The following is a 25,352-nucleotide window of genomic DNA, read 5'->3' on the forward strand; positions in this document are numbered from 1 at the left end:
AAAAGATCGTGACTCATGATCAAGTAGGATTCATCCCTGTTAGAATTTTAAATCTTAACTTTGATATTGTAATAGATTAGCTTATATTTTGTCTTTTTTCAATTTATTATTATTTTACAAAATAACTTTCTTTGTGATACTGGCAGTTGAACCCAGGATATAGCACATGATAGGAAAGTGTGCTATCATTGAGCTATGTCCCTAGTCTTGTTTTGTTTTGGTTTTTGGATGAAGTTTTGCTGTGTTGTCCAGGCTGGTTTCAAGTAATTTTCCCACCTTACTGTCCCTAGTAGCCAGGATAACAGGTGCCATTATTGCTTGGTCTGAGGAGTGTTTTTTTTTTTTGAATGTATGTGTGGTGCTGGGAATGGAACCTGGGCCTTACACATGCTAGGGAAGTATTCTATCAATGAGTTGTATTCCCAACCCTCAAATAATTTTTAATTGAAACTTCATTTTTATTAAAATAATGTGTGTGTGTGTGTGCGTGTGTTTTAAAGTTAGATATAAACTAGGCTTATTATGGAAAAAAAAAAGCTATGATTGCTTCCTTTTGATACTCTTCCCTGTTAAATACCTCTTCTCTGTTAAATACCTCTTCCTTAGAGGTGATTTTTTTTCCTTTTGGTCTTTTAATATATCATGCTATTTTGCTACGTTTTATCCCTTCCACCACAATTTTAGATAATACCTACAAACTTCTTGTTATGGGTAATGAGGATTTAGATTAATTGCCCTGCTGGCCCCTGTCACACAAATATACTAACCATGACATACAGTCGTGTGGCACATAATGATATTTGGTCAATGAAGGACCATATATATGATCACAACTGCATAAGATTATAATTAAGATTATATATCTAGGAGGTGGGCATGTAGCTCATTGGTAGTGTGTGTTTAGCATGCCTGTGGCCTTGGGTTGGGTCTTTAGTGTGTTTGCACATGTGGACACACACACACAATTACATTGCCTACTGATGCTGTAGCTATCTTAGTTTCTATCAGCTCACTGATGTTCACATTAAGTGGACTAATGATGCATTTCTCAGAACATATCCTAGTTTCTTATAGTTTTTAAGTGATGCATGACTGCATATATGGGTATCCTTTTCCTCCCATTCTTCCAGCACAGTTTTTAGGTGAATCAGTATTCAACATGTGCATTCTTTGAATATGTAAGTATTTGTCATCACAGAGGTCCAGTGTGCCATACGCATTGCCTGTAAGGTTTTGTTTCTCCTGGAGTTGATTTCTGTGTTTATAATTACTATGAATTCTCTTTGCTTAGTTTTTTAAAAAATATTTTTTTAGTTGTAGATGGATACAATGTATTTATTTTTATGTGGTGCAGAAGATCGAACCCACTGCCTCACAAATGTAAGGCAGGTGCTCTACCACTGAGCTACAGCCTTTTTAATATATCCTGCATTGATTAATCTGCATTTGGAAGTGCAAATTTCTTTCCAGTTTAAAGTGGCTATCATTTTCATTTTTATCTGATTATATCTCTTCTGGAACTGTGTAGTCTGAACTGATTACTTTTTGGGCCTGCAATGCAACTGTAATCCTAATATGTTCTTTAACTTTACCCTTTGGTCTTCTGGAAATTCCTGTATCTCCTCTGTTCTTTGCAGAACAACTCTTCTGATCATTTCTTGAGAAAGTATTCATGGTAGAACAAATTTTAATAAACTTTGATACCTAAAAGTCTCTCTTTTTTCTCTTAAAACTGACACTAGACCAATCAAATGATTAGGAAAATAGTTTTAGGTTAAACTTTTCTCTGTGAATTCTAGAGGCACTGCTTTATTGTATTCTGCCTTCTCGTAGTGCCACTTTGAAATCCAATGCCATTCTTATCATTGATCTTTGTAGGTGACCTGTACTGGGTTTTTATTTAGTTATTGTTTTTCTTGTCTTTCCTTTCTTAACCTTTTTAAGCAATTATTAACTTGCTGTGAATATTCAAGGTATTTTACCTTAATATGCGTCTTTTTTTATTCATTGTGCTTGGAGCCTTGTAGACCTTTTCAATCTGGAAACTTACGTTTTCTTGCCTTATATCTTTTGGTAATTTTCTTTTATTCTTTCTCACTCTTTTTTCCCTACCATACTTCTTTCTTTCTTTCTTTTTTTGGTAAATCCTATTATTAGGATATGGTGCTTTGTGGATTGATCCTTTAATTATTTTTTTCCCTGTTCTCCATCTCTTTGTCTTTTATATTTGCATCTTAGAAATTCCCTTAATTTTGTATTACCAAAATTATTTCTTATCAGACATAGCATTTATTTCTTGTATTCAGTATATTTTTATTTCTCAAAGGATAACTTTTGTACATCTTTGTCATGATTTTACTCATCTTTTATTCTTTGCCTTTCACTTTAAGTATAGATGCTGATCCTTTACTTCCCAAGAAGGTGGCATGTAAACTAAGACTTAAAAGTTGTAAAGTAGTTTGCTTATTACATTCAGTGTTCCCCAGGCATTTTAAAGACAAAATGTGACGCAGAAGTGGAGGAAGATCAGATTAGGGGAATGCCTAGTCTTAGATACACTCTTGAATTTCTTAGATCCATTCTACTTGACCATGATGTAGTTTAAACAACAACAACAAAAAAATATATTGTGTTTTCAGTTTTTAAAAGGAAGTTTAATTCACGAAGGATATTGGAGATTTATCTCAGATTTGTCTTTAAACATCTAACACCATTAGAAAATAATTTTTAGAGCAAAACACCATAATATTATTGTCAAGTATACTCTAATTGTATATAAAAACATTTTAATTAGTTGCAATCATAGTATGCATTTAATTTTTCCCACTTTGCCTTTTGAGTTAGAACCTAATGTTCTTTGCAGTGAATATTATAAATGCCATTCATTTCCTCACAACTAATGATCTAGGTGTCATTACCAGAGATAGAATATTGGGTATGGTGAGCTAATGATCAAACTAAACTTTGGCAGTTTTGTGTACAAATGTCTGTATTCTGGTACAGTACTCAAAGAATGTGCATTGAAAAAGTCAGAATTAGAAGTAACACTTAATTATACTTAAATATTTAAAAATTATCCAGCTATGAAGCCAAGATTATGTGAGTTAAGTTTAAGCTTCATTTCTTACTAATTGTGTGACCAAGGCAAATGACCTCTCTGAATCATTTCCTCATATAAAATGAGGATAATAATAGTATGTAACACATGATTTATAGGGTTTTTTTAGTTGTAGATGGACACAATAACTTTATTTTGTTTATTTTTATGTAGTGCTGGGATTGAACCCAGTGCCTCACACATGCTCTGCAAGCGCTCTACCACTGAGCCACAACCCTGGCTCACTTATAGGGTTTTTTTTAAAGATTAATAAGAAAAGTATTTTTTGAAGCATGAAAAATGTCTGACAACAGTAGTTTAAGGAAATGTTTATTTTTGTCTTGTTTTCTATTAAATATGCTGAATACAGTACAGTGAGATCCTAACATCTTAAAAACTATTACTTTGCATTTTCAAACAGGTGATATGTGTACTTGATTTTTACAAATCTTTTTAATTGCACAGGAATTTCTAATTTCTAATATTTGGTTACACTGTATTTGATCACATTATGTCTTTTCTACTTTCTGCAAATTCAACAGAAGTTGACAATATTTTGAATAATTCTTTACTAAATAGTCACATATATTAGTATTTGACACATAACATTATTCCTTAAGGAATAATGAGCATTTGCAAAATTGATTAATTGCTAGATATTCCTACAGAATTAAAACATCAATTTATATACTCAGTACAGCATTTGAAAATGCATATTTACTTACAGTGTTTAATTTTAGAATTTTGATATTTCCCTCAAATATATTGTTTTAAGTATTTTGTTTTAAATAAATTGTTTTTTGGGGGGAGAAATTGTACAAATGAACTGTGTTAAAATCATATAGTATTATTTTTTAAATATATAGATAGATACAGATACATGTATATATACACATGTTTGTGTATATTTATGAATATATGTATACATGTATTCTTGAATACATGTGAGTGACTTGCAGGAAAAATATATAATGCTTAAAATATGGAATGAAATTACTATGCTGATATTTTGCTGATCATACAACTTTTTGGAAAGCTGTTTAAGAGTAAAATGTTTATGTTCTTTGAGTTTTTTAAAAAACTTTTATTTCTGGGAACTTATTCTAAAGAAATTTAAAGTTTTTTGGGAAAAGGCAGCTATAGAAATGTTAAATATAGCATTAGTTGTAGAAGTAAATTTAATCATACAAATCACCCAGTATTAGACAAATTATTAAATTATGACCTGTTTTGTAGACGAAATTTGATGCAGCTTATTTTAGTAATAGTAAGGAATATTATATAGTAGTATACAAAAATATGCTATAATTGAATTAAAATTTTAAATGAAATTTTTAAATGAAAAGATAGAAAAATGCAAGTAAAATGAAAAATATCATGAAACTTTGAATAATATAAAATAAAACACTCTTAATCTTATTATCACCATTTTAACAGAGTTACAGTTACTTAATACAAAATGTGTCCCAAGAAATATAAGATGATTTCAAACTTCACAGTGTTTATACACTAATATGGCTAGATCATCACTAATTGACATAATCTTACAGGACTTGCAACTGCTAGATAAGCACTCTACCAATGAGCTGTGCCTCCAACTCATAAATTTTATACTTTTTAAGACTAGTGTATTTAAAACTTTTGATTATTTTTCTTTCCACTTAGCGCCTTGTTTTCATAGCATTTTTACAATAAGTGCTCAGCCATGTACAGATAAACTTCTGTTTTAATTTGCATTTGCATTGGTGCCTCTTATTTCTTCCACTTTCCAATTTCCCAGCCTTGGTTAATGTGGGTGTAGTCTCCGAAGTTAATAATTTAGAAGCTATTACTACTTATGGTTTTGCTTAAAAATCTAAAAAGGATTATAATAAAGATTAAAGTATTTGCCTGTCAAGGCTCAGAGTTTATTTAGGTAGAGATGGACATGAAAACCATGTGCAATTAAATATTGAAGGTGCTATGATAGATGTATACTCAGTGGGCGCACAAAGGAGATAGGGGTCTTGTTTTGGCTAAATTGTGATTGGGAAATGAGGAAAGCTTTGTGGAAAAGGTGTTATTTATTGTAAATGTTGAGAAAAGAATACCTTTGAGTGAACTTGCAGGAAAAAATAATGCAGGGTATTCAAGTAGAGAAAATAGTTGTGAGCAAAGGTCAGAGACATTTAGTATGTTCAGGGAACTGCATGCATTTGAGGATGACAGCATTAGGTGAGGGGGGAAAATTAAACCATAGAAGCAGGCAGGGGCTATGATACGAAGATGGTAACAGAGATGGGAGGACTTTAAACAGGAAAGGAATTTGATTAGATATGCATTCTAGAAAGAATACATAGTAGAATATAAACTAGATGACTGAAATCAGAGCTGGGAAGACTGAGTACTCCTCAGTGTGGACTATAGCAAAATTACTCCAGAAATTAACAGCAAGTAAGAAATTAACTTTATGTGTGTTGAATCACTTGGACAATGTGAATTGGAAATTAATAATGAAAATAAGAAGTAAACTTGTTTCTTTACCACAGATCATTTTAATTAGTGGTTAAAATTTTTTTAAAGACTTGTTAAAGTGCAGAAAACATGCATTGGATCTCCAGTGCTTATTATGGATTTATCAACTCAAAATATAGCAGTCCTAAGGGTATGTGATTTGATTTACTTAAAAAAAGTTTTAGTTTTTGATTATAAGCATTATAGTAAAAGAATAGTAGATTGCCAGGCATGGTGATGCATGACTGTAATCCCAGTGGCTCAGGAGGCTGAGGCAGGAGGCTCTCGAATTCAAAGCCAGCCTCAGCAAAAAGCAAGGTGCTAAGCAACTCAGTGAGATCCTGTCTCTAAATAAAATACAAAATAGGTCTGGGAATATGGCTTAGTGGTTGGGCATGCCCCTGAGTTTAATCCCCTGTGCCCCTCCCCCCCCCGCCAAAAAAAAAGAACAGTAGATAATTGAAAGAAGAGCAAAACATAAAAAAGAAAAAAATTGATGTATAATTTCTTTACACAGACATAAATAGTATTCACGTTCTGATGTGTTCCCATACTACCTTTATTTTACCTTCATATGTAAATATTTATTTGGAATTTAGGGTCATTCTATATAAAATTTTCTTTTCAAAAATATTTATTTTATGTTTTTTTAATATAAGTAAAAAATTGATGGCCTGAGAGATGTTACAGAGGCAAGAATCTATAGCATTTAATATCATATGGGAAGGAACAAGAGGCATTGAGGGAAAGAAAGAAACCTAAAGTGATTATCAGGATTTTGGTTTAATGAAATTGGTGATGTTCTTTTCTAGAAAGGGAAAACATAAAGTAGGTTAAGGGGAAGTGTTCAGTTTCACATAGATTGTGTTTGAGTTTTGGTGGGTGTGCTGCGGCAGCACTGAAATATTATTAGTAGGCATTTAGGCACGGGGAACTTGCCTTCAAGTCGGAAATCTTGGCCAGAGAGGCAGATTTACATCAGAGAGGAAAGAGAGTAAAATGCTGAGAAGTGAATTCAGGGTAATTCTATGACACTTAAGGGGCAAAACAGAGGAGATGGGGTGGGGAAAGGACCATAGAGACAAGAGAAGTAGAAGAGAGCTGAGGAAAGGGGAGAGGGGATTAACCATGCCTTGGAAAATGCTCATGAGAATAAGATGACTGGAAGCGATCCATTAAAGTTAGCATTTAGTAATTATTTCATATTGGTCAAAATAATGTAATTGGAATCCTGATTGTAGTGGATTGACAAATGAATGGGTGATGAAGACTAAGATATCAATGATGTGTTATTCTTTGCAGGCATCCAACTGTACTAATAGAGAAAGATAGGTAAGGATTAAGGGAAAGATTTTATATATAAAGACTGAAGATAAAGGAAAAAAGAAAGAATAGTATTATAAAAAATTACAAAAAAAAGAAAAAGACCCCCAAGCCCCAAAACTGCCCTAAAGGAGATGGCAATAATAGCATAGATGGAAGGATCAGTGTCTACCAAGATATAACAGTTTCTCTTCTTGAGACTGGATATAGATATAAAGGTTTGTGATTGGAAATTAAGAAGAATTAATGCTCAGTGGCTTTACTTTTTCTGTGAAGTATGGGGCAAGGTTGTCTGCTGAGATAAAATAATGGCAGGGCCAGTGGCTTGAGAAGTCAGATAGTTTGGAATATGTGGGTATGAGACAGCTGTTGTGGATTTATAAGGTTCCCAGGTTTCAGTCTAGCTTGCTGTTAACTGGGGTACAGGGATGTCAGTCTCCTTTACTGTATAATTTCTGTTGGTTGTTTGCAGTTAGTTTAGAAGAAGAGGCAAGTATTATAAAATTGTGTGTGATTGTGTGATGAAAATCTACAATAATATGGGGCTGTGGTTGTAGCTCAGTGGTTGAGCGCTTACCTCGTATGTGTGAGGCACTGGATTCTATCCTCAACACCACATAAAAAAATAAATAAAGATTGCCTCATCTACAACTAAAAAAAATCTACAATTATTCATAACATAATAGAGATGTTAGTTTTATGGCATTTTTAGTCTGGTGGAGGGAAGCTGTGTTTACAACTACCATGATTCTCTTCTTTTATAAACCCTGTCACCTACTGTGTCTTTAGAGAAATCGTACAGACTTTGATAAAACCTAATCTTAATCCACTAATCCTTGGGCCTACATGGTAAACTGCATGGAAATGATGGTTGGCAGTATGCTACCAATTCAAAGTACGCTTTAGAATCTTACAACCCTCCTTTTTACCCTCAGTGATGAGACAACAGAAGGCATGTAATTACAATAGCAGTTTCAAGCCATTGATCCTCTATAATCTGATAGCAAAGAAAAGAACATCAAAACAAATTTTCTGTTTTTTTTTTTTTTTTTTTTTCTGGAAGCTTTGTACGAGATTAAAAGTGTACCACCTGTTTTATAACTAAAAGAAAACTGCCCTCTACTCTACATGGAAACCTGATTAGAAGAGTGGGTGATGAGGACGATATGATGTAATATATGCTTCTCTCCTCTCACTTTTGTTTTCTACATATTTTGGTACAGTATTTTTGAAGGTTCAGTGTGGGATTAACTAGAATCTCACTTATGAAGTATTTATTTAAAAGAATACTATAACAAATACATAAAAACCTACTCAGAGAAATATCATTTTAAGTATTGACTAAAAATTTGGCTTTTGAGTTTGAGCCCTGTTTTGATCTTTGAAATTTGAACACTTGGAAATTTTCTTTTTGGAAAACTCACAAACATAAAATAGGTAAATTTATGTCTTAGATCCATTTGATGAGGTAAACTTGTTTTTCAGAACTGCCTTGTTGTTTTTTACCTTGATCACTCATTTTCCAAATCAGTAGAATCAGGATTAATAATGGGATTCTGAGTGCATAAGTGAACATAATCATTTTAAGAATCTGTTGAAATAAAGGATAAGCTTCTTGAAGTTAGGTACTATCATTTATCTTTGAATGCCATTCAGTATCTCAATGAATGAATTCATTATTAAACTATACTTGAGTAATCTAATCTTTGTCTCTCTCACATATACCTCCACCAATATTTAATAAAATTTCACCAAATAAGAAAGACTGTTATAATTTTGAATTCTTTCAGGTAAGTTACAATATTGTCCCTATTTTATAGGAGAGGAAACTAAGGCTTATTTGGATGTTTTTCTTCTGTGGATCTTGTAAAGTTGAGTATTATTTTTTATTTTTAAATAAAAACTTAATAATATTTCTACAATGTAACCTTATGCATTATAAAACATTCTCAAGTATACCATACTACAGAGTACTATTTGGTAAAATGGAAACAATACATTGTTTGTCCTGTTGGAACTTTTTACTTGTCAGGTAGGGGTTTGTAAAAAGGCTATATATATATATGACAAATTTATGGTTGTATTTTGTAAAGGGTTGATTGTCAGGTACGGGTTTGTAAAAAGGAGATATATATATGAATGACAAATTTATGGTTGTATTTTGTAAAGGGTTGATGATAAGCTATGTTAAATATCCTAGTGTTAGGTTAATTCTTGAATTTACAGATAAGAATTTGAAGCTAGTGTCAGCAGCAAGAGAAATCCCCATGGCTTTGTTATGTGGCCTTAAACTTGATCTGCTTTAAATTTCTTATGTATTCAGAGAGACTGGACTAAATATATAGAAATACCTTCTTGTTTTATGCTTTAAAAATACAGTTGAAGCAATGAAATAGGATTAAGATTATCCAAAAGAAAAAAGTAGAAAAAAGTCAAGAACTGAGATTTGGGTGGTAACTATGTATATCTTTGAAATGGTAGGAAGTCATAACAGTGATCCAACATGGAAAACAAGAGGGAAAAATTTGAAGCTGTAGTTATTAAGATGGAAGAGAAGAACTCTGAGCAAGATTGTAGCATACCTTACAGAGCATTTTCACTCAAATGTGGGAACCTAATACTGGGGAATTGAGAGATAGTATATGAAAAGCTGTTGGCACTACATTTGTACACTTGACAGTGTTACTTCCTAATCCATCTGGTTTCATTTCTTAGTACCATTAGAAGTATACAGTTAGGTACTCTATGAGTAACTAAAAACTGATAATATAATTGGTATCATATAGTAGCAAAACCATAATGACCCTTTAATGAGTACCTACAAGGTACTACTACTTTACATGTATTTTCACTTTAATTCCTGCTACAAATTTGTGAGGCAGATGTTTATTGTTATCCCTACTTTACAGATGAAGAGAGTCAAACACTAAATAAGGCATGATTCCAAATAATACAGGTCATCAAAAGGCATTTTCATTTTGTATTTTCTACTGATGAAAGAGGGGAAATATGATATATATTTTTAAATAGTTGCCAAATGGCTAATTGGTTGTCTCACTTGTTTAGCTTATTTTTTTCTGAGATTGCTTGATTATTGAAACATAGCTTTGATTATTGACTGTTTTGCTGTTCTGTATATAAAATAAAGTAAAACAATAAGAATGATTTTAATCATCAGAATTTATATGTATAAATAAGTACTGATCCTCTTGACATTTACTTCAGTGATACTTACTCTTAACATTTTTTATAGTACTTGGAATTTCTTTGAGAATTTCTAACTTAAATAGAATTTAGGACTTAATAACCTACCTTTGCTATTCTTAATAATTTTCTTAAATCTGCATTGCTTATCTTAGTCACTTGCCTTATTTTCATTTAGTCTTTGGCTTTGAACGAACTTTGGCTGTTTCCAGCCATCAAAACCAACCTCAAAAGACTAGAATTGCTATTATTTCAGATAATGGAGTCCAATGGAAGTAAAGAATCTAAAGATCTCTAAACCAGATGTTAAGACCTGCATTCTGGTCCAAGTGCTTCTGGTAGTTAGATATGTCCCCTCAGGTGAAAGTTTCAGTTCATTTTGAAATGGTTTAGACCATTATTCATTATATAATCTTCGAAGTTTCTTCCAATTTTGAAAGTGTGTCATTTTACAAATGTAGGCTCTGAACATTTAGTATTCTTAATTCACAATACTGAATCTTTGAAAATGTTTTTCTTATTTAAAAATAGAAACAAATATCCCTAGTACATGCCATAAAGTTTTATCCCATACTTTTCTTACATATACTTATATATACGTGGAATATATTAATGTATTCACTATTTTGAGTTTTTTCACACAAAAAATAATATGTTTTGACTTGATGGTCTTCTTGTTGTTATTTGGGGAACAGTGAAATAATAGCTCTCAGTTGATTAACCCTTTTTTAAAGATTTGCTGATAAATGATCACAGATTTTTTCATACCATTTGCATATTAAATAACTGAATAAATTAATAAGTACTTCATTGTGACTTCATTTAGTATCTTAGCTTCTTGCTAAGATACTAAAAACTGAAATTTTTAGGTTGTAGTTTTATGGCACAAAATGAAGAACATTGACTTGAGTAGAAGTCATCCCATCAAAATATCATTCTACTATATTTCTTTTTTTAATATACCTTTATTTTATTTATTTATTTTTATGTGGTGCTATCAAACCCAGCATGTCCCATGTGCTAGGTGAGTGCTCTGCCGCTAAACCACAACCCCATCCCCATTATTATACTATATTTAGTTTAAGGAAAGAGACATTCTCTGCTTAAAGCCACAGATAAAAATTAATGGATCAACATAGGAAATTTTACAGTGTGTTACCAAAATGAATTAATAAAGAAAAGATGTAACTGAGATAAGATCCACATTCTAAACATTTATTTATGCTGTAAGTACACATTCCTAGTGCTTATTTTAAGTATTATAGCTTCCCTTCCACTCACTTGAAAAACACCCATTTTTTGTTATAATCTCCACATTTACTGAGATTTGTATTATTAGGATTTATGATATATTGAATTAAAAAGCAACATATTTAGGGCTATACTTTTGAGAAATTAACTTTGGCAGTGAGATAATCCTGATTAAATTTCATAGTAGATCAATTATGTCTAACAACTGAGAAGAAGCAGTCTGTCTTCAGAAGCAAATAATGGGAATAATTGACTTTTTTTTTTTTAATTACAGGACTATGTTTAGGAAAATAAATGGATTTTGCTAGGGCCCAGATTTTAAAGTACTATATACTTTGTATGGCTAAAACCAACTTTCTAACTTGTTATACTCACTTTGACCATCTTTTGTGTCTATAGATCAGGATTAAAAGCCTTAAAATACAGTTGACCTTCTACATCCTTGGATTCAACCAATTGTGGATCAGAAATATTAAAAACTAGTTCACTTGAATTGAACATGTTCAGATTTTTTTCTTGTCATCATTCCTTAAACAATACAGTTGTTACAAACAACTTTTTACATAGCATTTATGTTGTGTTATTATAAGTCATCTAGAGATGATTTAAGGTATACAGGAGGATGAAGTGGCTTATATGCAAATGCTACATCATTTTATTTAAGGGATTTGAGCATAAAGAGGATTTTGATATCTGGGAAAGGTCCTATAACAATTCCCTTCAGATACTGAGGAATGCCTGTATATTGACACAATTTTTTTTTTAAAGAGAGAGAATTTTTAATATTTTTTAGTTTTCGGTGGACACAACATCTTTATTTTATATTTTTTTATGTGGTGCTAAGGATTGAACCCAGCGCCCTGCGCATGCCAGGCGAGCGCGCTACCGCTTGAGCTACATCCCCAGCCCATTATATTTTTTTTCCTTTGTATAATTCCCATTTCTTTCTTGGGTCTTTTAGCTTCACAACGAAGAGGGGATGCTTAGATAGATTGCTTTTACTGCAGAATGTAAACTTATCTAGGATTATTCTGGCAGGTCAGAATCTTCTTTTTAATCTTCTTTTAACAGGAGGTACTAGAGAGATCTGACAACATAGACTTAAATCTGGTTTAATGGTGCTTACCACTAAAGTTGTTATGTTTTCAGAGAGCCTTATTATTGCTCTTGACTACAAAGTTTATGAAGGAGTAGAAATTTGAAGAAGTAGAGAGTAATGGACTATGAGAATATGGGAGACAAAGGAATTTAGATGAATATTTTAGTTTTATGAAGTGAAGATAATAATAAATAAAACTATTCTGTCTACATCAATCAGTTGCCTATACTTTTTACGGACCTATTCTGAAACCACAAAGATGCCATCACTGTGTGTTTTCTTGCTCTTTTTAAAATTAGTTCTTTTTCATTTCTTATACTGTGCTCTCTAATGTAGCTATTTAAAAATCAGAGATATAATTTCCAGGATCAAAACTATATCCTTGGGTGTGGATATACATTTGTTAGCATACTTTGTTTCTGGTCATTTCTAAAGTGGACCTGAGCTTCTCTTGAATTATTGATAAGAGTTGCTTCTTCTCTTCTCCCTCCTCCCCATTTTCCTCTCATTTAGATTAATTAAGCCCTGAAAAATTACTAGAAGATTATTGAATGTGGTGGATGAAATAATTGAATTTGGCTTTTCCCTGGAGAGGATGATGATAATAAGGTGCTTACAGTGTGTCATGCACTGTTTTTAGTCTTTTCTTCACAACAACAATATGAAATAAAACCTATTATTATTCCGTTGCATGCATGAGGAAAGGTTAGAATAGCTGTGATTTTTGGCAGGATTGTTATTGAGATATTTTTATACTACACACATATATATGCATACTCCTTATGTGTATTATTCATAAGAAGGAAATAACAATAAATGGATAAAATCAAAGTGCTAAAAGGGAGGGTTTTTTTCTTTAAGGAAAAAAAAAGGTGCACAAGTGACATGGTTCTATTTTAAATGCAGTAAAACTAGAAACAATGTAGTGATAAATATTTAAAAGTGTTATATACAATATTTTTTTTATGCTCCTATCAGAATAATGGGCAATGTTTTCATTGGAAAGATATGTTTTAAAAAATGGTAAGTAAAAAGACCTCACAAATTTATATCCACACTGACAGTTACAAAAATGTATCTGCATGGCACTTCACAACAAATATTTTTATCTCTTTTTATGCAATGTTGAGAAGATAACAGGGCAGTCAGAATAAGAGTGCAGCAGGTGTGTTCTGGAAAGAAGAGATGGCTAGTTGGGTAATGGAAACAATATATTTTAAGAAGACTGTAATTGAACTATAAAAATAATAAAGTAAAGGTGAATTGAAGGACACTCTGCAAAGTGGACTATCTATACTGCGTTAAATGTTCCAGAAGATCTTCAGGAATAAAATTAAGTTCCCTAGAAATGGAAAATCTCCCAGAAAAGCATTTCCCCAAAGTGCTTGGGTACATCATTGTTTATAAAGGTTAACAGGTGTTACCTGTAAATAAAAGCACAGAGAAGAAAATTTGGGAAATGCTAGTTTTATAAAAATTAAAGATTCTTCTGTGTGGGGTTCATTAGCACCTCTAACAAGCATATTCCAGGTGAGTGGGGTGGAAGCAGAATATTGAGTGCATCATTCCATAGACTTGGTTGCCTGAGACCACAGAATTGTTTGCTTCCTATTACAGGAATAGCATTCTTTGAAATGTATACTAGGAAACATTGTGATGTTACTGGAGGTGTCCATGAACAAAGGTGAGGGTTGTGCATAGCAGGTTACTAAGCTATTCAGTAGCTTGAGGTAATAAGATAAAATGTATCTTAGCAGAAATAGTCCATGAGTGATGACTGGGAGTTTCCTGGAACCATACATATTTTGAGTTAATAATCCATGAAAATAAATTCTACTCAATATAAAAGTAATTGTTGTTTTTTAATATCAAAAGTATGCTGTATGGGAGAATAGTCAAACTTGAGAATGTATTTGATTTGGTCCTACTCTGTTAGGATAAAAGGTAGCATATAGCTCTTAACTGATTTTAAGGAATTGGCAGGTTATATTTCTATTTAAGTATAACCTGATGGAATTTTCTATAATCTTATCTCCCACTCAGTCTTTACTAGCACTACCAAGGTCAAGGTTGCCAATAAACCTCTAAAGATGAGTAGATCAATGGCCACATTCTGTTTTCAGTTTAGTGTAGCTCTTTGCACCTTCTAGCTCTGTTGTCTCTCATCTCTCCTGGAAACTGTCTTCTCTATTGGCTTCCATGACATTGCACTTGCATGGGCTTAGTCCTCTTAGACTGGTACTTATCAATTCACTTTGCAATTTCCTCTTCTACTGACTTCTGAATGTTTTGCACCCTGGGGCTCAGTTTTGCCTTCTTTTCTTTTTAGGTGATGTCCTTTAGTCTGTGACTCTCTCTACATGGTGATAATACCCAAATCTATTTTCTTTAAACACTAAACGTGCTCAAGCTGTGGATATCTGCTTTATCCTTAACTGCATGTCAAATGATTTACACATCATCAAGCTTAATGTGTCCAAAATGAAATTTTTATTATCTCTACTTCCCAGCTTCTTTAGGAAAAAAAAATTTTTTTTTTCAATGCTGGGGATTGTACCCAGGGCAAGCCTATGTTAGGTGAGCACTCATTCACCAAGTTATATATCATTATATATGATATAATGATATATATCCCCAGTTCAACTTATTTCTTACTTACTCTTTGAATGTTAATGGTATTGCCATCTTTCCTGAATTTTTCTCTTCAATCTGACTCTTCCACTTTTTTTTAGTTACACATGACAGTAGAATGTATATTTTGTTATTTAAAAAAATTTTGTTCTAATTAGTTATACACGACAGTAGATGTATTCCACTTTTATCTATCCTTCTGCTATTGTCATCAAAGCTAACATAATCTCTAACTGGAATTACTGCAATTTTCTTTTCCCTGATGCCTCCTCTACACCCCCCCCCCCCAACACACACACATACCTTTTCCACTTCATTTTACTTTTCTACATAAGTCATCTTTTTGGAATATAATTCTCATCCTGACACACATTTTAAAGCTTTTTAATAGTCTTATTCATGGCTTACAGGGACCTACACAATTCTGTTCTTTTCCATTCTTTCCTACTTCATTTTGTACAGTGTCCTCCTTGCTCACTGTGCTTCAACCACTCCAGCCCATTTATAGTCCCACCAACGTGTCATTACTCTTTTATCTGGAGCAGATTCCAGCTTATCCTTTGCATAGCTGGCTCCTTCTCATTGTGCAGTCCTTCACTGACTGCCCATGGTAGACTTAAGCACCCATCCTCCCTACTTTGTCATTTCAAAGCACTGAATGAAATAAGAAAATGCAAGTGACTGAATTCTGAGCTGAAAATATCCACAGATATAGAGTTTATTTTTATTCCTTCATATTTCTTGTAACTTCTCTTATTATATTCTGAATATAGTTGAACTCACAGTAGTCAATGCTTCATTTTAATACATATTGATTCAGTCAGTGCTAGGGTAGAGATGAATACATTTGCAGTTCAGTGGAGTAGATATTACAATTAAGGTTTCTCAGGCACACCAAATACAATATGGTATTTTTTTAAGGGGTGGCTCTGAAGGGCTATGATTTGGGCTGGGTCTTGAAACATAGCCACCTTCATGAGGCAGTGGTAGAATATTCATATTAAAGTGCAGTGGGAACGAGATGTTAAGATAGGTGAGTATTACAGGTTATTTCACAAGTATATTCCTAAGATAGCCATTTGGTTCCTGAGTTTGAGTAGGCTGTAATAAAGAATAACATGGGAAACACAGGGTGTGAGACTATAGATTTGGCAAAACAGAACCTAAATAGAGAACCCTGCATTATGCTAAGGGTTCCACTTCAAACAGCCACTGGAAGATTTTAAGCAAAGAGCCATGGGATTAGTTTTTCAGAAAAAAAAAATTTATTATGGTGACAAGGTAAAGGAGCCATTTGGGGACTATGAAAATCATGGCAAAGAAGCAAGTTTAGAGGCTTAGTTTCTAGATAAGAAATAATGAGGGAGTGAATAGATAAGTGGAAGAGGGAGGAAAGGGAAATTCAGGAGATTTAAAAACCACAGGCACACACTGGTAGGAACAGGGGAGATGATTTCCAGATTTCTTCTGGTCTGAGGAACCTACGTACACACTGGTAGGAAGAGGGGAGATGATTTCCAGATTTCTTCTGGTCTGAGGAACCTACGTACATGGAAGTGCTGTCCACTAAAGGGAACTGCTGGTGAAGAATACCTTAACAAAAAAGATGGTCCCTTTTGAAATGTTTGAGTTTGAGGGTAATGGTAGGATACATATTCTGATAGGTAGGTATTCATGGTACTTACTAGAGATCTGCATCTATAACTCATGAGTAAGATCTGGGTTAGAAAAATACAACTCAGCCAAAAGCTATTAGTATATTTTGTAGTCAACATACAAGTAGTTAAAACCCCAGAGAGAAGCCACAGAGGGAGAAACACATCCAAGGATTGAACTCTAGGGAAGACACATTTTAAGCAGATGTTAGTGAAAGACAAGGCTTACACAGTTGTAGGAAGATGATAGTGCTGACTTTAAAAAAGGAGAAGATAACCCAGAGGTACCATATACCAGAGATCATCATGTTAATGATGACGAAGTAATGGTCCCTCCTCCATCACAAGCTAACTCGTTCTTGTGATGACAGACTGTACTCCCAGCCCTATCTAATTGTTTTGAAAATATTTGGTCCTGAAGGGAAGGGATGAGTATGTATGACTAAATCAAATTGACTGCTACCTCTGGTAAAATCAATTCAGTATACCAATGTATTGGGAAGGTAGTATATTTTCATGTATACTAATAAACTATATTTCTTTTCTAAATACAATATAGATTTTAAAGCTCTATATTTGGTGAAATTTAATTGCCTATCACTGATAGTTAGCCTACTGATAGTTTACAGTTGTTTTAAAGATAGCCTTTAATGGAATGTCTAGTACAATAGATACTGTAATTAAAGGAAGAGCATTTTTGATACATTTTGGTCCTTAGCTTTGATTAGGCTATGAAGAATGCACTGACGCTAAATTAACTCAGAAGATACTGATTTAAACCAGGTGCAGTAGTGCACACCTGTAATCTCAGTGACTTGGGAGTCTGAGACAGGAGGAATGCAAGTTCAAGGCCAGCCTGGCCAACTTAGTGAGACCCTGTCTCAAAAAGGGTTGGGGATATAGCCCAGTGGTAGAGTATCCCTAGGTTCAATCCTCAGTATGGCACAAAACAAAATTTACATTGTAAAAGTCAAAATGCTGATTTGAAAAAAATTAGTGAAATATATAACTAAACAGACAAGGTATCCCTGCCTATAGAAATGTATTGATTTCTATGAGAAAAAAAAAGGTTGAAATATAAACACAATGTTGTTTGGTGACTAATCTTACATCAGTGGTGGTGAGAAAAAACTTTTTTGCTTTTTTATCTTCAGGGTCTTAGTCTGGGTGCTATAAGTAAAATTTAGCTATCAGTGAGGGTCTGTGACATAGGGACCAGAGACAAGTATGTATAACTGCAATAAGGACCTAACCATGTAGCTGAGGACAGTGACAAAGACTTGACAACATTATTTTTTCCTCTGAGGTAATTGGTATGAGGGATTATATGATTCATGAAAATGGAGTTTGAAATGTACAGGAAGGCTATAATATTTTTTATTTAAACCTGCAGGTTCTCCTGAAAAGAAAGGTGAATATCCATCCATGAATCAAGAAAATAGCACCAGAAACCCTATCAAGAATGGAAAAGCAAGTCCAGTATCTAAAGATCAGCGGGTTGGAAAGAAAACCTCAGAGAATTTATCAGTACGGGGTCATGTACAAAAGGGGAATGATGACTCTGAAAGTGATTTTGAGTCAGATCCCCCTTCTCCTAAGAGCAGTGAAGAGGAAGAGCAAGACGATGAAGAAGTTCCTGGAGAACAAGGAGATTTTAATGATGATGATACTGAACCAGAAAATCTGGGTCATAGGCCTCTCCTCATGGACTCTGAAGATGAGGAAGAAGAAGAGAAACACAGCTCTGATTCTGAGTATGAGCAGGCCAAAGCAAAGTACAGCAGCGTGAGCCCTGTCTACAGAGACAAATCTGGCAGTGGAACAACCCAAGATCCTAATTTAGCACTCCTTGCCCTAACACATGTATCCTCTGATGTTGGGAGGGAGACTCCCAAACAGGAATTTGACGTATTTGGTGCTGTTCCCTTCTCAGTGCGTGCTCAACAGCCCCAGCAAGGAGAGAATGAAAAGAACCTTTCTCGACAGATGTTTCCTACTGTAGGACTAGAGCAAGAGGAATTTGATGTCTTCACTAAAGCACCCTTCAGCAAGAAGGTGAATGTCCAGGACTGCCCTGTAGTGGGGTCTGAGGCACATGCTCTTCCTGGTTGTCCCAAAAGTGTAGATATATTTGGCTCCACTCCTTTTCAGCCTTTTCCCACATCAACAAGTAAAAGCGAAAGTAAGGAGGACCTTTTTGGGCTTGTGCCCTTTGAGGAGATAACCGGAAGTCAGCAGCAAAAAGTCAAACAGCGCAGCTTACAGAAACTGTCCTCTCGCCAGAGGCGCACAAAGCAGGATATGTCCAAAAGTAACGGGAAACGGCATCACGGCACACCAACTAGCGTGAAGAAGACATTGAAGCCTACCTACCGCACTCCAGAGAGGGCTCGCAGGCACAAGAAAGTGGGCCGCAGAGACTCTCAAAGCAGCAATGAATTTTTAACCATCTCAGACTCCAAGGAGAACATCAGTGTTGCACTGACTGATGGGAAAGACAGAGGGAGTGTCCTACAACCAGAGGAGAGTCTGTTGGATCCCTTTGGTGCCAAGCCCTTCCATCCTCCAGACCTATCATGGCACCAGCCACATCAGGGCCTGAGTGACATCCGTGCTGATCACAATACTGTCCTGCCTGGGCGGCCAAGACAGAATTCACTACATGGGTCATTCCATAGTGCAGATGCGTTGAAAATGGATGACTTTGGTGCAGTGCCCTTTACAGAACTTGTGGTGCAAAGCATCCCGCCACATCAGTCCCAACAGTCCCAACCAGTTGAATTAGACCCATTTGGTGCTGCTCCATTTCCTTCTAAACAGTAGATACTTCTGATGGATTCTTGGCATTTATTCCTGTTTCAAAAAAGTATGAATAGTTTTATGAATTTGAAGAAAATTTATTTGTATAGCTCTTTATATCATTCATTCTTACAGGTCAGTGAGGATAGGTGATTTTTAAATAAACCAAATAGAAAAAGGAAGTATCTCTACAGGGTAGTAACTTGATGCCTCTTCAAAGCAGAAAAGGGAGCTAAATTGAAAGCTGCACCCAAGCATTTCTGCTACTGACATCACAGTATGGAAATGCAAAGTGTGGTACTTCCAATGAAAGCACATGGCACCTTTCCATTCCAGGTGTGTAGACACTGAGAAGGGACAGTAAAGCTGTATCATTATTTTTGACATCACAGTGTCACTTATGTGCATATCCCAGGCTCATTCCAGATCCAGCATTTAAAACTAGGCTCCTTTGTACATACATTGATTGTGTTTATGAATTTTATGGTCTTTCTAATTTTCACACAGAAAATAAACAAGCAATCTAGCTCTCCTTAAGAATTAGGAGGATCTTATCTGGAGAGTGTAGAGACTTTAGTTCATACACGCTTCTCTACAAAGCAGAGCCAGAAGAAACTGACTATTGTGCCTAAAACTGTTTATTTTAAAAAATAAGTGCCATTAATATGGGATATCTTATGATAATTATGTGAAATAATGTATGTTAATTAGTTCAATTTAGCTCTTCTACAATGTATACAAATTTTGAAACATGTACATGATAAATATATATAATTTTTATTTGTCAATTAAGAAATTTTAGAAATATGGAGTATCTAATTGAAACCTAGAGCAAAACTGTAAAGAGACATATCTGGCATTTGAAAAATGTAGAAGACATGAATGTTATGTAAGAACAAAAAAACATTGAATACTTTAGAAACACTATTGTTTTCAAATGGCTTCTTGCCAAAAGTTTTATCATGTCCTTCAGGAAGCAGATAATTGAAAAACAAACAAACAAAAATATAAAAAAACTGGGAGTGAGGACAAGGGTTATATAGAAATTTTATTTCAGGAAAAACAAATGTGGCTGAACCCCTGAATTTTTAAGATGTTTACAATGTAAAATCATGTTGTATTTCATAATGTACTTCGTTAAATTACCACCTTCATCAATATTCCCCAAGTCATGAGCAACAGTTATTTTACTTAGGTTAAGACAGTGGAGTAATTTTAATAAAGTGCACAGAACAATGACACCTTCAAAGCCTTATAGGCAGGACTTGTGCATCCTGCTACAAGTACCTCTGCACTAACACACCAGATCTTAATATGGATATAAGGTATTAGATGATGAGGGACTAGCATCTTAATTCTGCTAGCTGATTGTGTCTCTCGTGAAAAGAGCCCAGCTACCAAATTGCCTTTTTTCTACACCATAAATCCTAATTAGAAACTTGAGATTTTGTAGAAATCATGTTTAATGATAATAATGACATATGAATTAATGTGAATATCTAAGCTTTAAGTTATAATTAACTCTTCCCTCTCAGATTAACATTTGTAAGTTTCTAGAACAATTATGAAAAGGAATGGAAATTCATCAGCTAGCACTTTCTTTGGTTGCTCTTTGCATCCAATTAAAGTGTATTTTATGAGTAATTTTATGAGTAATCTTAAAAGACTATCTTAATTATAGTGCCCCACTAGGGTAAATTATTTGCCTGTTTTCACAGTTCTGAACTTGGAATGAAGCAAAGCATATGTAACTAATCCACATTTTTTATTGCTTTCTACATGCTAAATTGGATAGAAATTGATGAATGTGGAAGCAATATGTGAATCACAATGTAGCAGAGGCAGACCAGGCATTACATTACTATTTACAGTTGTGCTTCTAGAGCTGGACTGCACCAATTACTTATCCTTGTGCCAAAGGCAAATATTATGTTTGCACCTTTTTTCTGATTCTCAGGTTGATTAATACTGCTAATGCATATGTGAAAGTAGATGTTCTTTTAAACTACAAAATAGATTCAAGTGATACTTTCTTTTAAAAGTGAAGAGTAAATTCATGAGCTACAGTAGGTTTGTATCAAGATTTTTTTTTAAAAAAGGAAATCTGTTGGATAATGTGTTCACAATATGTTCTTTGACTATTTAGTCTTCCATCTCTTGATCCTCATTAGCTCATCTTTTAGAAGGGTAGTAAACTAATATGGTCTCCTTCAGATGTAAACATAAAATACGTAGTTTTATTTTGCTCTTCAGTACACTGAATAATGTAAATGATTCAGACAGTGATGAGACCCTTTGGCTTATAATGTTGGACAGATTTCCAAGGAAACAATTCTGCCCTGGCTTAAAATATTTACATTCTTGTTTATTATAGCATAGTTTGGTGACTTTCCTCTTTTGAGATGGTAGGTAGGAGGAAAAAATTAAGATTCGATTGGGGAATCCAATGGAATAAAAATGGGAAAATTCCTTTGTGTTGAAGTAAGAGGCATTTTTCCAAGGAGCAGAAATTCATACTTTTCCATTTTCATTGATCATCTTCCCCACCATAATCAACTGATGCCCAGGTTAATTCCCTGATAAGAATTAAATTCCCAAGACACATGGTAGCATTTAACATAGTACCTGGCACACAGCACTCAGTAAAAGTTTGGTTCTATTATGGGGTGGTCAAGTTCTGATTTAAGGAAGTTAAAAGAAAAGTATAATCCTATTACTATTTGGCTGTGCCTTGTGCTTCTAAGGATGCAAAGTAGTTATAACTCTAAACCTGCTATACTTGAACATCACACTAAGGGAAGTAACACAAGAAGCTAGCAAAATTCTGAGGCCAAAGTTGTTTCCTAACAGCTTTAACAGTGCTTGTTGATTCTGAATCATCTTTTTAAAAGTGGACCATTTGCCTATTTTAATATCACTTCAATAAAATGTTAGTATTAAAAAGATCAGTTTTTATGACATTGAAGAATGTATCTGCTAAAACAGAAAAACTGGTATATATATATATATAAATATATATATATATTTATACATAAATATACATATATATTTATATATATAAAATAGGTGGAGGAAGGGAAGTTGCAGGCTAAATGAAATGTAACTGATTAGAATATTTATTCAGAAGTGGTAACACTCATTTGCCATCCTTGGGTATGTGTATTTGGGCATAGTTATAACATTATCTAGATTTGCTGATACATGCACCTTTCAGTCCTACCCTGTTTACTGTGTAACAATGATAGACTATTTTCTTTTTGCTGGTGGAACATACTAAGTTGGAATCCACTGTTCTTTGTTGGTGTTCATCAGAACAGTTTCTTACTACTCAGCTCTTCTGCTAAGTTTAAGTTCTGGTACTTCACATAAGCACTGTCAGAAGGTACAAGTGTATTTAATCACTAGTTCTGAGGAGTTTGGGTACATTTGTTTATATATAGAATGTGCAGTGAATTTTTTTCATTTTTTTCTTTTTAGCAAAACTACTCTTACCATTTTAGGTCCAATTACTGAATAGACAGTCTACTGTGAGGATGAGATGACATCTACTGTGAGAATAACAATAATTATTTGAGAACTTTTATACTCAGTGGTGTTTTATATATTAAGATATAATTATATACACATGCATGAACATCACATCTCTCTACTGTGGAGTTAATGTGAATTTTTAAAAAATGGAATTGCAACCACAATCATAGCTAAAAACATTCACTCCTAGTGAAGGTTTACAAAAGCCACTAAAAGAATAAAGTAAGTGAAAATGCAAAGGGTCACTTGGGGTTTTGTTTTATTTTAAAATTTATAGTGCTACTTTTGAAAGAGAATTGTTTTTATTACTATGCTCTTTTGTGATCAAGAAGTCATCTAATAGCAGTATAGAAGCTACTTTTTTTAATTGCTGGCAAACAGCTTTAAGTGCACTTTCTTTGATTACACTTCCATTTTTTGTTAAACTTGAATTTTCTGAAGCCTTTTATGTACCACTAAGCAAATAACTTTAACCTTTAAAAAAAACGGATTACATCATTATTGTATTTCTAGTAATTGTAAAACATACTTGCTAAAATAACTTCAGTCCTCAAATGTAGCTAAGAAACTTGTGAGACAGGATTGGTTATCCCCCCTCCCATATCTAATTAAGCACTAACTAACTTTATGACTTTATTGCCTTTATATTGCTTATTCTTGTATTCTGTCCCTGATACACTTTGTTTTGTTTGAAATTTGAAGTTATTTTCTTACTGTATTTATCATACCTCTTTTAATAATCTGCTTTCTTTAAATGCAATAAATTAAAAATGGATTACCTATTCTTTATAATCAGTGACTTTGGAGTTTTTCATTATTGTCTTATTAAAATATTGGATATAAACTTCTATTGAGTTCTTTCATTTATACCATGGATCTTTAAACATCTATTGTGTACCAGCAAAATAATATAAAAATAAGACTGTTCTTAAGGAGCCTTTATGATTTAAGTAAGAAAATACATTTGACCTAAATTTTTTACAATAAAAAGAATATAGCACCATTATTTTAATCACTTACTGACACTTATACTGATGATGGTAAGGCAGAAACATGAGACCTTGAAAATACCTTTAGGATAACTTGTTTGGCATAGTTTTTACATTATTTCTACTTTTTAAAAAAACTATTAAAAGCCTGCTAACATATATAATTGTTAAAAATCTTTTGAATATTTTGGTCTTTGACTATGTCAGAAAAGCAGTTTTGGAACATTAATGAGGAAAACATGGGGTTGATGAGGAAAACAAAGGCTTGGTGTCAAGGTTGTGGTATTATAATGTAATATCCCCCAAACTGGAGTCTAGATTGGTGGCTTATGACAAGTTTCTCAACCAAAAACAAGATTCATCTTACTTTGTACTTTTTTTTTTTTTTTGAAGTAGTAACATTCATTTCAAGTTATGTGGAAAAATAAGGGCTTTTGTATCTTCTTAATGAATAATGCAAAACACCATAGTATCACAAATGGAGAGAAAGTTATATTAAAAAGTTTGTATCACTGTTCAAATTGTTATAGTTAACCCCTTATGGTGCAACTTGAACTGTTTGGTTTGAATAGTTCCTTTTTCAGGAAGCCGAGCTTAAGCTTCATATGTAGTTAATATTCTCATATTAAAAGTTTGAACTCTAGCACATGCATGCTAGGTAGTGTTTAATCCTACATTTGTAGAGCAAGATGAAGGCTTTTGTGGCTGTTCGTTTCAGGCATGAGTATACAGAGGTTCACTTTTCATAAGTGGGCCATACTATTTCTATCTCCCTTCAAAAAGTGTTCTTTTAAGGTAGTTTCAATTCTTGATCATTACCTTACTACTGTACAGAAGTATGGTATCAAATTTCAGGGGAGCTCAGTACTCAAGAACATCTATACCTCTCTTCAGTATAAACATGATTATTGTGATAATGCAGATAAAATATACTTCTGCCTCTCTTCTAATAGCTGAGCTGATTCTTTACACACTTCTTTGGCAGGAATGGAATTACTAAGAATGATGATTTGGTGTGGATATGGACCCATTCAGCAACTGGCAGGAATGTAGAAATGCAAGCTTTGCCCCTTGATGGTTAGTACAGGGCAAAGTATATCTCTAGTAGGTACCTGCCACATGGAGAGCTGTACAGCTTTATGCCAGTCAATCACAATCTTCAAATCGTACACTCTGTCCAGGTGGGATGCCATGTGATGTGACAAGATATTCCCTGATTCTTCATTCCTGATTCTAAAATATGATTTTTAAAGCTGTTATGTATTAAAAAAGAATGACAA

General features: G+C 33.7%; 2 protein-coding genes across 6 annotated transcripts in view; one reads left to right on the top strand and one right to left on the bottom strand.

The window, feature by feature from the left end:
• Bmp2k (BMP2 inducible kinase) overlaps window positions 1–23,875 on the top strand; it is a 130,953-nt gene extending 107,078 nt beyond the window's left edge. For both annotated transcript variants that reach the window (XM_046459248.2, XM_046459241.2), the window contains one exon: window positions 18,147–23,875. In XM_046459248.2, the coding sequence (XP_046315204.1) occupies window positions 18,147–19,576 (1,430 nt within the window). In that variant the 3' untranslated portion in view covers window positions 19,577–23,875. The remainder of the gene's footprint in view (window positions 1–18,146) is intronic.
• The window catches only part of Paqr3 (progestin and adipoQ receptor family member 3), a 32,423-nt gene continuing 22,871 nt past the window's right edge, over window positions 15,801–25,352 (bottom strand). Inside the window, exons 7-9 of one of the 4 annotated variants that reach the window (XR_009228313.1) lie at window positions 25,185–25,305; window positions 16,641–19,606; window positions 15,801–16,579 (exon numbers count right to left, since the gene is read on the bottom strand). The gene's annotated coding sequence lies outside the window, so the exon portion shown is untranslated. Of the gene's footprint in view, window positions 19,607–25,184; window positions 25,326–25,352 lie in introns of all 4 variants that reach the window. The other 3 variants (XR_006854993.2, XR_006854998.2, XM_046459251.2) reach the window with 3 other exon arrangements.

The sequence above is a fragment of the Marmota monax genome, unplaced genomic scaffold (assembly GCF_021218885.2).
Source record: "Marmota monax isolate L192 unplaced genomic scaffold, Marmota_monax_Labrador192_F-V1.1 WCK01_AAM20220418_F8-fsc00112, whole genome shotgun sequence".
NCBI lineage: Eukaryota > Metazoa > Chordata > Mammalia > Rodentia > Sciuridae > Marmota > Marmota monax.